The 17,125-nt window shown below is 35.9% G+C and overlaps 1 protein-coding gene across 9 annotated transcripts in view; it reads left to right on the plus strand.

The window, feature by feature from the left end:
- PALS1 (protein associated with LIN7 1, MAGUK p55 family member) overlaps positions 1-17,125 on the plus strand; it is a 59,636-nt gene that overhangs the window by 22,536 nt on the left and 19,975 nt on the right. For 5 of the 9 annotated variants that reach the window (XM_075151862.1, XM_075151863.1, XM_075151864.1 and 2 more), the window contains exons 2-4: positions 499-586; positions 7,477-7,986; positions 14,993-15,205. In XM_075151862.1, coding sequence (XP_075007963.1) covers positions 7,624-7,986; positions 14,993-15,205 — 576 coding nt within the window. In that variant the 5' untranslated portion in view covers positions 499-586; positions 7,477-7,623. Of the gene's footprint in view, position 1; positions 91-498; positions 587-7,476; positions 7,991-14,992; positions 15,206-17,125 lie in introns of those variants that run through there. The other 4 variants (XM_075151858.1, XM_075151857.1, XM_075151860.1 and 1 more) reach the window with 4 other exon arrangements.

The following is a 17,125-nucleotide window of genomic DNA, read 5'->3' on the forward strand; positions in this document are numbered from 1 at the left end:
ATTTTAACTGATTAAAGGGTCTCATTATACTAATCAAGGAAGATTGCTGGTAATGGAGCATGCAACATGTGTTTTTCCACAGAGAGATTGGTAAGAATTTAAATAAGATTTAAGTGTTCCTTCCTCTTCATGACTGCTGTGTTATTTCTGTTATAAAAATCAGCCTGTTCAATTTCTTGAAGCTTAGATCATGCTTATTCTAAGGGGCATTAATTTCTTTAGACCTAACAGAGATAAACTATATTATTAAAAGTAATCTACTGTGGTGTATCCTACATATCTCTTCAACTGTTTGCACTCACCTGAGTCATTGAGGCTGTGTGTTTTCTAATGATTGATGTAAATAGAACAGTTGAAGTGCTGTATTTCAGAGGTTTTATTGGCATCACTACTGCTGCTTATTGAGAGGTTTTCACCGTCCGCTGACTGAGCTTGATAGAACTCAGAAAAAGTCTTTTTTCACCTCTGCATTTGGGTAATCATCTCTATTTCTAACAGGGCTGGAAGACGGGCTGCCACAGTCTCAAAATCTGAGGAGAAGCAGCAGAGTGAGCCGAGGAGCGGCATCGCATGGCTGGCGTGTGATGTAAGTCCCGCGGCTCTTGCCCGAGCGCGGCGGGAGCTGACAAAGCTGTCGCCTTGGGAACCAGCAGCGCTCCGGTCCGGCGGGGGAATGCTGAGTCCTGCAAATGGGGGGCTGCAGCTGCTGCCCGGGGGAGCCCTGGCACCGGAGGAGCTGGAGGGGGAGTAAACATCACCTCCCCGGGCCAGATGAGTGACCCGCTGCTATTTTGGACATTTGGCAATGAAGAAGAGTACTTTGATTAGTGGTAACAATCACAAATCTTCCGTTTCTGCTTTTAGTTTTGAGGCAGCAAGAATTGTTTATCCAAACTCCATTGTCTATCACGCTGGGTAATTAAATTAAACATGGCCTCTTTTAGAAATATATCTAGTAGTCTGACGTGACTAAAAGTTACAACAGTGACTGAAACAAGGATAGTGTGTTGTGTTACACTGAATATTTATATAAAACAATCTTTGGATGTACCTTAGAAAGCATTTTATGCTTCTGCAGTGAAACAGGTTAAAATCCTCTTTCCTGTTTGTCATGTGCAAATATACAATGACATTATGATATATACTCTGTGTGTGTGTTGTAATTTCATATAGTTTGTGCACAGAAATTGCAAAGGTATCTTGCATATATTTTATTGCAAAGGTGCAGTTGCTGAAAAAAGGTCGGAGTGATGTGGCTGTTGATTGACATGATGTACTATCTTATTGGTCCATGTTTTTCATGGAAAACACTTTGTTCGTATCTGTTCTGTAGGTAGTAGTCCTGTACGTTTTGAAGTTGATAGTGTAGACTGGCCAGTTCTCGAGCTGTGACTTTTTTTGATTGTTGCCACTGCATAAACAAGATAAACAAGCCTAATAAAATTGTGTTTTAAACAGGCCACATGCAATTGTAATGTAATACCAATGCGATTCAAAAATGTGCTTACAATTTCCCATGTTTGCATGTGGAGCAATTTGTTTATACAATTTATAAAACTGGAATCTAACCTTAGCATCTGAATTTTCAGTTTCATCAGTTTCTCTGTGCTTTAATGTTGCAAATTAACATTGTTATTCCTTTTGTACAAATCTAACTTAGAAAGCACTAACAATGAAAATTACTTTCCTTTTGAGGGTTTAGCCCTTTCTGCTGTTGATCCACATATCTTGCACATTTAAGTGAGCATGGAATGTTAAAACCTCTTGGCATGTCTGAAAGCCCTTCGAAATACACATGTTGAACTGAGTTACTGTGCTTGACAGGTTTTATAATGAACTCTGGTCTGAAATTATTAGAAGTAAGAGTCAGCTGGATATTAAAGGAAGTTTTCTTCCAATACCAAGACTATGCTAGAGCATCTAATTAGAGGAGATCATGTGAAATATTGTAGACTAAAAAAACCAAATAAACCATACCAGAAGTCGCAGTCTTGAATGTGTTGCAAAGCTAGTGTAAAGAGAATTCTTTTTTTCTATTACAGAATTTTTTAAATTAAGAAAAATAGTATCAAGTTGTCATAGGTTTTGTAACTTTTACTTTTGAAAAACATCAGGCTGCTCCAGTCTGTACCAGGTATTTCAGGTACTATTAAGCTCCACAGGAGATCTGTGAAGTATTTTCTACCATAAACGCCAATCTTTAACTCTCATCAAGTAGTGGTTAATTTTGTGCTGTGCAACATGGTTTGTATTGTGTTTTCTTTTATGTAATTGACTTCCAAGTCTCTTAATCTTGCAGGTTCACTGCAACACTGTTGAAGAAACAAATGGTGCTTGAGAGATGATGCAGGGAAAGCTGGGATTTTTTTTTTCCTACACTGAGCTTCCATTTGTGGAATTACTAAAGTGTTTTACTTTGTTATTTTGCGATTTTTCTGACTTAGGTTTAGCTTGCTTAGAAATCTGAAGGACTGAGTAAAAATACCAGAAGACCCACCATTACATGAGCCATTAATAATACATGGTAGAGATCTCTAGCATAATTTTATGCTCATATTTTGTTAGTAATTCAGATATCAGGAAGCATCTTCTGTGTGATTTTAATCTAACTTTTAATTTCACTTCAGCAACCAAGAAGTCCTCTTCCAGTTGTTTTTAATGAATATTTTAGTACACTGTGTCTGTCATAGTATATGGCTTTCAGCTGATGATAAATCCTTTGCACTGTGCCTGATGTTAAATATGTATTTCTTGTGCGTATAATATAATTACAGATGTAGGTTGGGCTTTTATACTCTCAACTGTGCCAAAACTAATGAAATTCGGTTGGAGGTGAGTGCTGAACTCCTTGCAGTCATTCAGAATTTGCAGCTTTAATGAATTTTAAAAAGGGAACTATCAAGTCTAATCATATTTCTAGCATTGAAGGAATTTTAAACACCATCAAAATGTAACACACAACCTCAGCCTCCAGAAGATGTCATTTTTTCTCTTTGGAAGTTGCTGAAGCAAAACAAATTTAATCTTACTATACAGAATTTAGTTGTTAAAGCAATTAGGATTGCTATGCACACCAGCCACAGTCCCCAGGAAGCAAATGAAAACTTAAACCACCTTACAGCACTTCTGTTTCTGTATGTATTTTATACTAGCATCTGTCTTGCACACCAAGATGATTGCATTTATGTATGTTTATTCTTTGACAGAGCTTTTGGGGTCTGTGCCTTGTTTAGTGTATTCAGGTGGTTAAAGAGATGATAGAAGCCTGACACTGGGGGTCAGTATGAAGAATGATGCGTGGCTTGTAAAATACAGTATTTTTGAGAATAGTAAGTATAGTTAGCAAGACAGTAGTTGTGGTTTTTTTCTTTAATTTTGTTGTTTTGAATTTGCATCAGAAATATGGTTTGTTTGCTGTTCATAATTACTTCACAGTGAAATTCTTGTGTGATGCCTGATGGTGATGGGAGTGACTGAAATGCTCTTTCTCAATAGCTGTACTTATGTTAGCAGTTTATACAAACTGTCCTCCATAGGTCAAAAATTTGAATAGTAAAAGTGATCTGTGAAGAAGAGACTTTCACATGTGCTCTTACCACATTGGTAGGACTTGTGATATGAAGTTGGACAGACACAGTCATAAATCTGCTTTATTTGGAAAGATCTGTGAGTCATGTGGAAACGCTAAGATTCCCCTGTTAGATATCGGCAATTCAAAGGAAGACAGTCAAAGCCACAATTTAACCCTATTAAACTCTGAGCAACCAAACTCTGTGTAACACAGAGAGACTTGTACATATCTAAAGAGTATAAAAACTGCTAATACCAAGTTCTAAAGTGGAAAAGAATTCTGTTAATTCCAAACATTATTCTATATATTTTACATATGATGTAGTAAAAACCAGTATTATTGAGTGTGTCTGTAATTTTTTCTCCTTAGTATAAGATTTAATGTAACAAAATAAGCTCCTCTTGAGCTGCAAAGCTGGTTTATTGGATGATCCACAACTTGCAGAGAACAGACTTGGTATAACAACCTTCCCTTATTGTTGTTATCTTGGGATATTTAAAATTGCAAGAGAAACCTTCAGAAAGAAAAGCTAGGAAAACTGTTTCTGAAATTATTTATCATAAGACTTTTGATGCCATGCTTATTGGTTAGAATAAAATTTTCTGTTCCTGGTGCCTGCCTCAAGCTGAATCTTATTTTTAACCTCAGCTACACCACACCTTAATTTGAGGACCGAGTTAACATTTTATCAGTGTCATATTTTACATTTTAAATTCATTAGGACCATTGTAGAGAGGGACTTCAGAGCTGATCTCAATTTTTTTCCTTATGTGCTTATTTCATTTGTTGCAGTTGAGCAGTAGCATTTTTCCAGAACTGTTGGAGATGCAGATTTGTGATGTCTGAAGCAGACTCGAGAGAGCAGAAAGAACAGTGGGCTTAGGTTTGGAAGGGGTCACCCGTTATCAGAAATTCTTTGATTAAAAGAAGATGTTCCAGCATTCCGGACTTGCAGCATGCCTATGCTTTTATGGATACCAACTAGTTATATCTGGGGAGTCGGGTTTTTGTGGCGTTGGTTTGGTATTTCGGTAACATCAATTTTAGACTGCCTGATAAGTGATACTTCATATCATCTTTTGTATTATCTGGGTGTGATTACTTTGCCTGTACTGTTTATTGCTTGCTTCAGAGACATCTAACTTTATGGGATATCAAAAATACTTTCTATTTAAAATTCTCCTAAAACTCTCTTAAATTTTGATGCCGGTTTTCTGAATATTGCTGTTAAAGTGTGACTGCAGGAGAACTCTGAATTTCTGTAACTTTTGTTTCTTTCGTAACTGATTTAACTCAGATCTTAAATACTGAAGTGAGCAGCTATTATCACAGGCCACTTAAATGTCTCGGTTACTCTGTTCCAAGAATTTATATGCCCTTTGCATCTTGCATGGAGCTTATACTGAAAATGTAAGCAATGTTACTAACGGTTGCCTATTACTAATATTTACCTCAGACTATATTTTTGTTTCTCTGGCCTTCAGTGCTTATTACTAAATTAAAAAGATTTAAAAACTTCTCAATATATATACAGATACATGAGTTTTTGTTGTGCCCTTTTTCTGACTTAACCTCGAAAGATACTCTTTGTCTTAGGTAGCTAGTACTTTTAAATTTCATGGAGGAAATGTAGCTAATCCCACCTTAAATATTTCTGATCAGTTATTAAATATTGGCCATCAACTTAATTTTCTGATGTGTAGATTCTTTATCTGTAGTGAGTGTGACATTATTTAGCTTACACATGATTGAGTGTTATGATGGTATCTTTAAAGTTGCATTTTACTTCTTGTATATCCTCAGAGAGTGGTTTTGACTTCTTTAGTGCTGAGTAAATGGATATTATTCATTCCTTCAAATTGCTTCGACACCTGTTGTACCATATGGACTGAGGAATGTGAGTTTTCTTTCAGCTTGTCAGAGTTGAAAAAAAGATGAATGTAACCTTCAAAAGGCTCAGTCTTCAGGCAAGCTATGGCCAGTACAATGTGGATGAAAAAGAATTTGAATTATCTTCCACCCACAGTTAAATTAGTGCTCTTTGCAATTTTATTGTACCCCATGAGACTTCCTTTTTTGGGATTGGTATTTCTGTACAGTGAAGTTGCCTTTACAGAAGGGGAAATGTGGCTTTCTGAGAATCATTTTGCTAAATTCTTATCTGCCTTTCTCTGAATTTCAGAGAGTGTTTTCTGATATGGTCCATTATATAACCCTGTCTGAATGTTAACTTTATGTGACTTTATTCTTTGAAAAGCTGTTCTTTTTAAGTTGGGCACTAACTGAAAGTTCTACAGGTGCCAAATAATTGTGTGGTACTTGCAGCGCTAGCCCCACTACCGTGCAGCTTTGATGGGCTTTTTTTGTTGCTTGAATTTTTTCTGATTGTGGGTATACTGAACATTGAAATAATTTTTACATATCAGTGCAGTGCAATTAAGTATCTTTTAAAGGCAAAAAGGAATTTTTACTACCATAGAAATGCTTTAATGTTTACTTCTTGGAAGATCTTAGTAATAACTGGTAGTAGTGGCTAGACAGGAAACAAGTAAAGAAAATTGTTTTAGTGTTGCTGTATGTAGCTGTATACTACTCCTTATGAAAATGAAAAGCTCCACTTATTTAGAATTGCAAGCTGGCAGAAACTTATGTAGGAGTTTCTATTGCTGCTCCTCCAAAACAGTATTATTGATATTTAATTTTCAACTTAATTACAACGTAAACATCTTTCCCTTCCTCCTCCAAACATAAACATTTGGTTTAAGAAAGTTGGTTGTTGGGGTTTTTTTTGTCTTGGTGCTTCCAGTGTATAATAAAACTTTGAGATATTTTGTAGTATTTCCTTTCAGGAAATTAAAAAAAAAGATAAAAATGAACTTGAAAAAGTAAGTGTATTGGTAATACTGTACACAAATACTTATTAATTTTATGACCTTTTAATTGGACATATTGAGGATAATGTATCATTGGCTTTGTGATACAGAATGGCAATATGGTATAAAATACATTGTTATATGTATTATATTTAAGAGCTGAGTGGTTATATTTATCAGCACACTTAAGTTCTTTGGCCTGAATCATCAGGAATGAGAAACCAGGTTAAGATGTAGGGAGTGTAGTGGAATGTCACTACTTGACTGTGGAAATTAATTATTGTTCTCTGTCAAATCTCTACCTCTGTACGCCCACACAAGGATTTTTGCTCTGGTGGTTAATCCTTTCTGCTTTAATGCATACCTATAGGAAGTATTAGGAGTAGCTGCGAACCAGAACTGTCCAACCCTTATGCTAGGACTTTATCCCTACTTGGAATTGTGTAAGTTCAGCTCCAGAGTGCTTTAGATAGTATCTTTTGGAAGAACTTTGCCAGACCTGTCTTCTCTGAACCTGGGAAGCAATGTTTGCATAAAAATGCTTCAATTTATGAACAATAAATGCAAATATTTTTACTTGTGTTTAACTTATTAAACTTCTTGACAACATGTTGTTTATAACAAGTTATTCATATTTAGTGTTTGTATGATTGTAAGCATGGTTTGTGTTGAAATTTTTAAGGAGGAAAAGATAAATTAGAACTGAGTGGGAACTTTCAGAAAACTGCTGATTTGCACTTTTGTGTGTTAAGTGCAGAATCTCCATTGCTTTGACTGGGCAATGTAAGAGATGTTAGCATTAGTTTGAACAGTACTCCTTTTCTAACATTGTCATGTGAAGTTTACGAAAATGTGTGAAACAGATTTGTGAGGGTTCTGTAGTTCTTAGTAGGGGAAGAAGCACTGTGTAAATGTGGAGGAAAAGTACCATTGTTCTGATGCCTGGGGACCTGGAGAACTGTCTTAGGTGTTTTCTTATTTTTTCTTCTTAATGCAGTTATTCACTAACTTCTTTTGAATATCTTTCATTAGATTTTCTTCCTGGATATTTCTTCAGCTGTCTTGTGATGGAAGGGAAATATTTTTGAAGTTATAATGGATTCTACGCAACAACACAACAAAAACTGGCCTAATAGCAGCATTTCTGTTTGAAGACAATAAGCATAACTAGAAATAATCATGACAACTTCTCATATGAATGGACATATCACAGAAGATTCTGACAGTGAAGCAAAAAATGTGGATCTTGCATCTCCTGAAGAACCTCAGAAGCACAGAGAAATGGCTGTTGATTGCCCTGGGGATTTGGGCTCCAGGATGATGCCCATGAGGCGGAGTGCTCAACTTGAGCGAATCCGTCAGCAGCAGGAGGACATAAGGCGCAGACGGGAAGAAGAGGGAAAGAAACAAGAACTGGACCTTACTGCTTCCATGAGGCTAAAGAAACTAGCACAAATTCCGCCTAAAACTGGAATAGATAATCCGATATTTGACACAGAAGAAGGAATTGTTTTGGAGAGTCCTCATTATACTGTGAAGACACTAGGTAGGTAAAATGCAATGAACGGGCTAATGGAGAAAATATTTAGTTGATATTAATGTTCTTTTAGGCCTGAAAACCTAATTTAGTTAATTCTTCCTATACAGATTTAAAGTCTTCTGGTCGTTTGGATTTGTGGTGGTTTGGAGTTTTTTATTTATTTAGTCAAGCATCAGGCTATGTGCCTCGGCAAGTGGCTTTTCAAAACCGATCCATTTGGGGAACAGTTAAATACCCTGTAGATAACTAAAGAATTCAGTGGATTACTCCATCCTCTTTAGGCTGGGGAAAACCATGCAAGTAATACCCAATTCTATTATGTTTGATGAAGCACAGACCAGAATAAGCAATGAATAAACACTTACTGTCATTTAAAATCAAAACACAAGAGTTTTTAATATTTTAAAGAGATGTATGCCAGTGGCTGCTTCTTATTCTGGCTGTCTTGCATTATCAATTGTCACCTAATATAATTTACATTTTCTCTTAAAGTATTGATGTTGATAGTGAAAATCTGCTTACCTTGGCACTTAGACATTGATAAAAATGTAATGTTAGTAATTTTTGAAGAAATAGATTATGAAATTGTTCATTTCATAGCTGTCATTGCTTCAACTGTGCTTGTGTAGAAAAAGTTTCTAACCTTTCTGCCTCAAACATAAGTATCTCTTTATCTAAAATGTGGTGTGTCACTGGGGTGAAAAAGGGGCACTGGGAATTTGCAGGACTCCAGTTCAGATTTCCAAATCTATACCTGTTCTAAGATCCAGACTGCTTTAAAAAGGTGCCTTTTTTTTTGGGCTGCACTAAAGATTGTTGCTATTCTTTCCTATTGGCTGGTAGTAGAGAACACAGAGTGAAAAATAGCTATCAAATTGCTGATTTTTTTTTTTGCTTCATCTGTAGCATTTGTGTGCCTGAGCAACATTTCTGCTAAAATACGGCTCTATTCCATAACCTCTGGTAATCCTTATCGTACAAATCCCTCTTTAGGAAAATTCAGGTTGAAAGGGTCATCAGGAAGTCGTCATGTCCAGCCTCCTGCTGAAAGCAGGGTCAGTTACAAACAAGGCAGGTGTACCTTGGTGTCGTGCAGGGCTTGTCAGCTTCTGTCCAAGAGATCTCTTTGTAAGAAGCAGATTCTGCACTTGATGAAGTATTAGATATTTGACTGTGAAATTCTCTTCTTAGAGGGAACACAAAGCAGAAGATGCAAAGATTGACGTCAAACAGTAGAAGTGACTTCTGTTGGGACTTGCTTAGCCGCAGTGGCTAAAAGCTCTGAAGACTGACTACAGGAGGAATTACAAATTGGAACTACAGAAGGGAGGAAAGAGAGTGACTTGGAATTAGAAAGCTGAGGCTAGGTTTCATGCTAGAGATACTGAGAACTTGGAGAGAGGGCTAGGTGGAAACCACTGGGCAAAGAAACTAGGCATGGAAGCTGGTAGGAAAGAGAGAAATGAGTAATGAGTATGGGTCTGACAAGCTTGAGAACCAGTAGGGAGCTGGGGTAGACTGAAGCTGTTTGAACAGGAGAGACAATGGTGGAGAAGTTACTGTGATGACAAAAGGCTATTTTGAAAATCTCTCAGTGTGGGGATAAAACAGGTACAGTCTGTGGGGGACGCTGAGATTGTCAGAGACAGACAGTATTTGTGAAAAGCTGGAATGAGGAAACTAGGTTTGGCTCAGCAAGAAGAGAAGGGGGAAAATTGGTGTGAATGGAAGCTAGGATTGTGTGAATGCTTGATGTAAGAAGAAAAACACCAAATACTGGAGACAAGAATATAGAGGTGTGTATGTGGAAAGAGGTCAATTAGGAAATAGCTATGTATGGTATAAGATGCATCTTGAGGGAAAATGACTGGATGGTTTTGTCCACAAGGACAAACGCCTCTTCACTTTTGTAATCGAAGCTGGGGTCTTGTCATTGTTCTGCAGTCAGCTTATTTTGTAAAAACACAGTAGTAAATTGCATGATTTAACTAAAGCTGTTCCCCTTATCCCCTTAGTGTTCAGATACGATGAAAATCAGAAAACTAACGATGTCTGTCTCTACTCTGAATTGCAGTAAATAAGGCTCAAAAGTATGTGCATAGAGCAAAAGTATTGACTGGCTTGCTGAGTGAATATGGTCTGTTCTTCAAGCTGGAAAGGCAAGGAGCTTTAGGAGATGTAATTAGACTAAATCATGATATATCCATATATGCACCAGGGAGCTGAATTAGGGCTTCATAGGCATCTATTTCAATCAGAGAAGTCATGACTTAATATTGACAGGCATACAAACATACTATGTTATTTCTTTGCCAGAGAGAATTATAGTAACAGTTTGGATCAGGTAGACTTAAGATTTAAGAAGAGAGGATTTATAATAGTTTAGCACTCCTGTCAAGAGTGCTGTTTTTGATTAACCTCCACGGTGATGTTGAGTTGTTGCAAACTTAAAAAAAAAAAAAAGGTTTTAACCATTCTCACAACTGACACTTCTGCTGCATTGCAAAAGAAGAATTTTTGTTTTTTATTCTGAAAGCTGTCTGTTCCTGATTAGTGTCACGGCTAGGGATGTTGCCTTACGAATACATATATGCATGCGCGTGCGTGCACACTTACAAAATAATATGGTTTCATAGAGAGGATTTGAGTCCATTATTGTTAATACTTAATACCTGAATTGGAAAGGCCGGATTTTTTTTAAATTTACATATACAACTTTTTGGTCTTCAAGAAACTTGCTAGCCTATGACTTTGTCCAAAAAATAACTGCTAGTATGTGAAATTTTTTGCAGTTTGTTTGGTTATACTGAATTTCTGATCTACACTGCTCCTGACTATTTCCATCTTTCCACTTTTGCTGTCCAGGTGAGAGTGCTTAGACACTTTCACAAATCTCTAAGCTTTGTTAGGAGAACCCCAAATAAAACTGGGCAGGTGCTAGTGAATTATAGAGATGTTAAACGACCCTTATTCAGTCTTTTTTAAAATATTGATTTTAGTTTTCCTTTTTTGTGGTTGTTTTTTTGTGTGTTAATACATAGAGCTTCTGCTAAAGATACGTGTTTTAAATGAGAATATTGACCTGATTGTCTGTATTTTTAGTTTTGAAAATGTTTCATAAGTGCCAACAACTAATTTGGCAGATCTTTGCCAAGTCTTTAATCTTTTCATCTTAAAAAAAAAAGCAGACTAGATTAAACAAATTGGATTGTATTTATAAAAATAAAACAGGACACTTAATCAAAACAATTCTAAAGGGCATGTTTGTTATCAAAACAGTATATGATTTAGACAGCTGTCTTAATGGAAATAACTTTCTGCGCACCTAGAACATGTGCATATAAGTATTTAACTGGCTTTTTGACAGCAATATACTTCTATAAAATGCAGAAAATTTTTTGTTTGCTACAGTTCATTCAGCTAATTTAGTTAATTTAGTTAAACGAGTAACTGACATTTCATGTAAGTAAACTTTTTGTGGCTACAGTGAAATTGATTTTTTTTTTTTTAGGGGAAAAGCTGCCTATTTTTTGTTTTTATACCTTTTAATAAAACCTTTTTGTTTTATAAGTATAAAGACTTATTTATAAATACGTTATAATTATAAATAAGCCTTCAGAAATAGTTTTGGATAAAACAATACTTTTCTTAGCCATGTGATTCAAGTAACGTGTGGAGCGTTAGAGTGCTGGTACCAGCACATAGAGTACTCTAGAGATATATTAAAAAGCTTGGGAATTAAGATACTGGTGCTGGCATATAATAAAGCCAATTATATCTATTTAAGCTTGCTGTTCATAACTTGTTGTTTAAGGTGGTAAACAGCAACTATTTTCTTTTCTTCTTTTTCTAATCTAACATGTTAGGCTGTGACCACGGGTCCTCCCCTGCAGTTGCATACTTTTGCCCCGGCAGTCTTTTGATTAATGCGTGTATCGCACAGTGCTCGTCACATTCCAGCCATTTCATAGCCTAATGGAAAAAAGGCTGCAACACTTCTTGTAAAAGAAGACTTTAAAAAAAAGTAGTCGATTGCTAATTGATCTGCGATTAAAAAATGGACTTGTTCTGCAAAACAACCCTGACATTTTTCTGTGAGTAAATGCAGATGTTAGTCTTTTACTGAACGTTTTTTCCCTCAAGACAACCCTTTCAATAGGAAATGTCTAGAGATGGAGTCTTTTGTTACCTGGGATTTATTTTTTTTTAAAAAGACCAAAAGCAAACAAAAAAAATCCTGCACCGAAATCTAATCTGTGATTCAGAATTCAGAAACAGGAACCTAGAGAGAGTTAGGCATGCGTAAAGCCAGATTTGTATGTGCGTTTATGTATATGGGTTTTTTTAATAAACAAGTGACTAGGAAATGGATTGCTAGCTTTTGGGGAATATTTCATTTCACTCCTTTCAGGCATTATTTCTCTTTTAGAATCGTGATGAGGAGGGTATTTATTTGCTGTTTCATGGTGGGGGAAAATAATTTTGTATAGGGCTTTTGCATCCAGCACAGATGAAGATTCAGTGTAGAAGGGAATTAATACGGGGAGGAGAGTGCTGTGGTAGTTTGTAAGAAAGGGCGACACAGAAGGAACTAGCAAAGTGCTGAAAAGAAGATGTAGAGGCATCTAGGAACAGGACGTCTTTATTATAGATACAGAATAAGATGTCTATCTTTCTATATGTATTTATATCTTATATGGAATATGTATTAGAAAGAATTGTGTGTGTACATATGTGTGTATGTATTTGAATTCTCAGATATATAAGGGGGGGGATAGACAATTCAGAAATAATTGAATAAAATAAGATATGCATAGGAAGAATTAGAAGAAGTTAGGTTGTTCTTTAATGCCTCACTGTTTTTTGAATCCGGTAACAGTGACAAATAGCAGAATTTTGGGTTGGTGTGTTTTTTAACCGAGCAGGTATCAGTAGGAACTTTACAGTAACATCTGACTGTTTTACACGACTTTTTTTTTTTTTTAATGCTTGAAAATAGTACGCTTCCTCAGACTCGGGAGAATCAGTTGCTGAGGTGCCTTGGTACTCTGCATACTCCACTAGGCAAGACATTTGCTAGCTGACAACATCCTATTTAGCAAATATTCTTGCTTGTAGAGTGTTCTTTAGCCTTCTCTCCGAATGGCATTCCCCCCTATGTGATAGGCAGTATATTGTGTATACAGTTCCCTAGTGAGACATTGGCTGCCTTAATTAGTGTTGTGAGCTGTACTGGATTTCACCTGTGGAATATCCTGCACAGCCGGTATCTGAGCTTTCCGTGCAGCTTTTGTACTACTGCCCTTTGTTTCCTTAGTGGTTAGAGGAAGAAGCCCTTGACCTTTGCTGGGTAGGATGTTTTTAGCATGTGTGGAATGGTTTTGGAGGGGTTTTTTGTGGTTTTGTTTTGGTTTGTTTTTTTTTTTTTTTAATTGTCCTGCAGACAGTAAAAGGACAAGAGTAGTAGCTCTGGATTGTTTGTTTCCTTTTATTATACAGAAGACTGACTTGCAAACTCAAAATTGAAAACATATGTGTAGGTATGCTTTGTCCGAAATTAAAGCCATTAAACTTACTTGAAATACATATTTTATTAGCTTTATGATTTTCATGTGTCCATTTATCAACGATTTTAACCTTGTGCTCAACAAGTTTTAGTCTAGCATTGTGTTCAGTGTGCTGATGAATTTGAGGTTAAAAACAGGTAAAGGAAACTTCTTGACAGAATGTATCTGTTAGTGATCAGTATCTACTGTGATTTTTCATGTAAAAAATGCAAATTAGCTAATGTCGTGATAGCATTCCTATTTTAATGTTAGTTAATTAGCTCATAATGAATAAATGAAGGTTGCTAAAACTTAAAAATAATTCTCAAAGGTGATATTTTGATACCAGTAAGGGAGATTGACCTCAGTATCAATTGACAATTTTAAAATTTGGGATTTTCTTTGTTGTTCATTTTTTAAAAATACCAGGATTGAGAATTCTAGCTTACTTGAATTTATTAAAATAAAAGATAGCTGACGAGCCTCTCGTGGCTGAACAGATTTTTTTCAGATAATGTGTGAGAATGTGTACATTATTTCAGGCTCAAAACAGCCACTGTTTTTTTGGTCTGCTTGAGGATTTCTTATCTGGGTTTATATGCATTATAGGTATGACTCATTCCTTGTTTTAAGTGATTTCTTCAAGTACTTAATATTGAGAAGTGACATTTTACAGAAATTCGGATTGGTTTAAAAAAATGTAAATTTGTTGACAGTCTTTAAAAAGCACCCCTGAAGCACCAGATTAGTTCTTGAAGCTTGAGGATGTGGTACATGTATAATATTCTGCAAACATGTATAAACCGATTATTAAAATATGTTAAAATATTTTATGGTCCGAGCAGAACTCATAAATTTCATAGGTAAAAGATGTGAACTTTCTTCTGGTGCAGCTGACTTTCAGAACTCTGACCACAGATGCTATGTTTTTCATCCTTACCTTTTTATTTTAATGTGCTAAGACTGAGCATAATTTGATGTTTAGAAATTGAGTGTAGTTTACTTATCAAACACTCATTCTATAAGTAAGCAATATTTAGTTGAGAGAGATATATATGGAAAGATGTATCAAAATAACAGTGAATATTCAGTGCATTAGTTTAGCAAAGGAGTTATTTTCATACTGCAAAATAGTCCCTCTTTCCCATATAGCGATACATGAGCTGCAATTATTGGATTTTTTTACGTATAGGTGATTTCTTTTGGAGGAGAACTGCTCCTGCAACAGGAATTTAAATTTAAACAGTGTATCAGCGTTACCGACTTGGGGTCCTTTTTTTGATTCAGATACATTCTGCTAATAAAAGTAAGAGTGAATAATGGATAACTAATAAATTTGCATACATCATTGCTGATTAAAAACTGAACAGCAAAAAAATTTTTTGTAAAAATCTTAATGTAAACATGACTTACTTATGAATCTTGTTAACTAGTACCTTATTTGTGTTTTGTTATTTCCTACCTAGAAGTGGAAGAACTGTTAACTTCTCTTAAGCATATCCAGCACATTTTGGTAGACCCTCAGAGCCAAGAGGATATCTCTCTCATTTTACAGCTTGTTCAAAATACTGATTTTCAGAATGCATTTAAGATACACAATGCTGTTACAGTGCACATGAACAAAGCCAGCCCTCCATATCCTCTCATCTCCAATGCACAAGAACTAGCGCAAGAGGTATGTACAGTATGCATCTCTGTGATATATATGAAACCTGTAATCATAGCTGTTGTTGAAATATGTACTTGTCAAGCTTGTCTGAGTTATTGAATGTTGAATATGAAAGGGATTATAATAGTCACTGATTGCTGTATCCAGTTTTTCCAGATTTCCAAGCAGTAACCAGAAAAATATTTTGGGGATAAGAACTCCCTTTTTAGCATGGATAGATATGCAACAGAAAAGGTGCTATGTTTAAACATAGGAAAAGGGCGTGGTTATGAAAATCTAACTCTTTTACCTTCAGTATTCTTTATTCCAAGCATTCAGGAATTGAATTCATTCTCTATTATTGTGACTTTCCTCTGAGTTGAGCCATGGTTCTTAAATTAGGAGGCATCTCTGAAAATACAACCATACTGGAAACAAGCATTCTGCTTTAAAGTGAGCAACAGATCCCTTACTACTTAATTTCAATGTTTTAATTACTGCTGTGATGGTTCACTTAATTTTTGTCTGACAGATGACAGCTCTTTTACAAGATCTGATACGTCTTTTAGAAATTATTAAAGTATACTGTTAGAAGTTTACTTGAGCAAGATTTTTAACTTTAATCATTTCAGTCAGATCTTAACTGTTTGAAATACTTTTACAGTTTCAGCCAGATTAAGTACTTTATTTGAGGCTTATTCATTTGAATATAGAATGGGCAATACCTGTATACAATAGCTTTATGAGCATTAGTAGTAATTTACAGCAGACTCATCAGATACAAAGTTGCTGTGAACAGAATGAGTTTTCACATGTGTCTGGATGCAGCTAAGAGCCTCTGAGGGGTTGCTCAATAACTTCATCTTCATTTTCCATGGCCTGGTGCATGTATATATTGCGGTGAAGTGTGGCTACACTTTGTACGGATATACACTTGTTAACTTTAAACTAGCTAGCTTGAATACCAGTATCAGTGCAAGCGTAGCACTGTAGTGTTCAGCAAAAGCCAGATCCAGAGGCTGGGTAAATGCTCCAACATTTAGCACCCAGTGAACCAAACTTACCTGTTCAAAACTGGCTTAGGTACACCAGTTGGAGTACCTGAGCCAGTATATAGCCATTCTCCAGTTGCCTAAAGGCACATCACTCCAATTTCAGTATGGCAGCAAGTTGATTTTTTTTTTTTTTAAACCTTGTAAGTCAAGGAAAACAGCATTGTAGCAAACCTGAAGTTCTTTTGCAGAAGAAATTACTGATTCTTGAGGGACATTATTTAAATGTTATCTAAAGGTGCAGTCTGCTGATTAAACTGCAGCTCAGGATTTTCCTGTTTAGGTTTGTCAGTAAGGCTGTGCCAAAACCAGGTGGGAGTATTTTACATATGAGCTTCCCTCTGGCTTATTCATCAGCCTGTAGGCTGCTGTAGATCCTCACCAGGCTTCTTCGATGTCTGCGAGTCTGAAGGAACCTCTTCAGTTAACTTCTGTTTGTAAACTATTTCCCCAAACAGCCACTTTACACAGGCCTAGTTTGGGATTTCATTCAGGTACAAGCCAGAGTTTTTTGAATCTTCATTTATAATATAGGATGTTACAGATTTATCTCTTAAGAAAGCTGTTTTTTCCCCTTTATGGATATGATGTCCTTTTATTTGCTGCTTAATAGAAGTGTCCAAGAAGAAAATATACCTAGGAAAACTCTAGGTCTGTTTTCAAATTTCCATATTCCTCCGCATCTTCCCTACCCCTCACCTTCCCAACACATTCCTGTCTTTTTTTTTCAGGTGATTTGGTAAATCCTAAAATCAGAAGGTGGCGTAAAGCCAGTTTTGTATCTCTTAGCAATCCATGAAGGAATCATAAAGAAAATATTTCTTTAATCTAAAATTTGTAAACCAATGGAATTTTGTCATCACCCAGGAGACTATTACATACAAGGCAAACATAT

Source organism: Calonectris borealis, chromosome 5, assembly GCF_964195595.1.
Source record: "Calonectris borealis chromosome 5, bCalBor7.hap1.2, whole genome shotgun sequence".
NCBI lineage: Eukaryota > Metazoa > Chordata > Aves > Procellariiformes > Procellariidae > Calonectris > Calonectris borealis.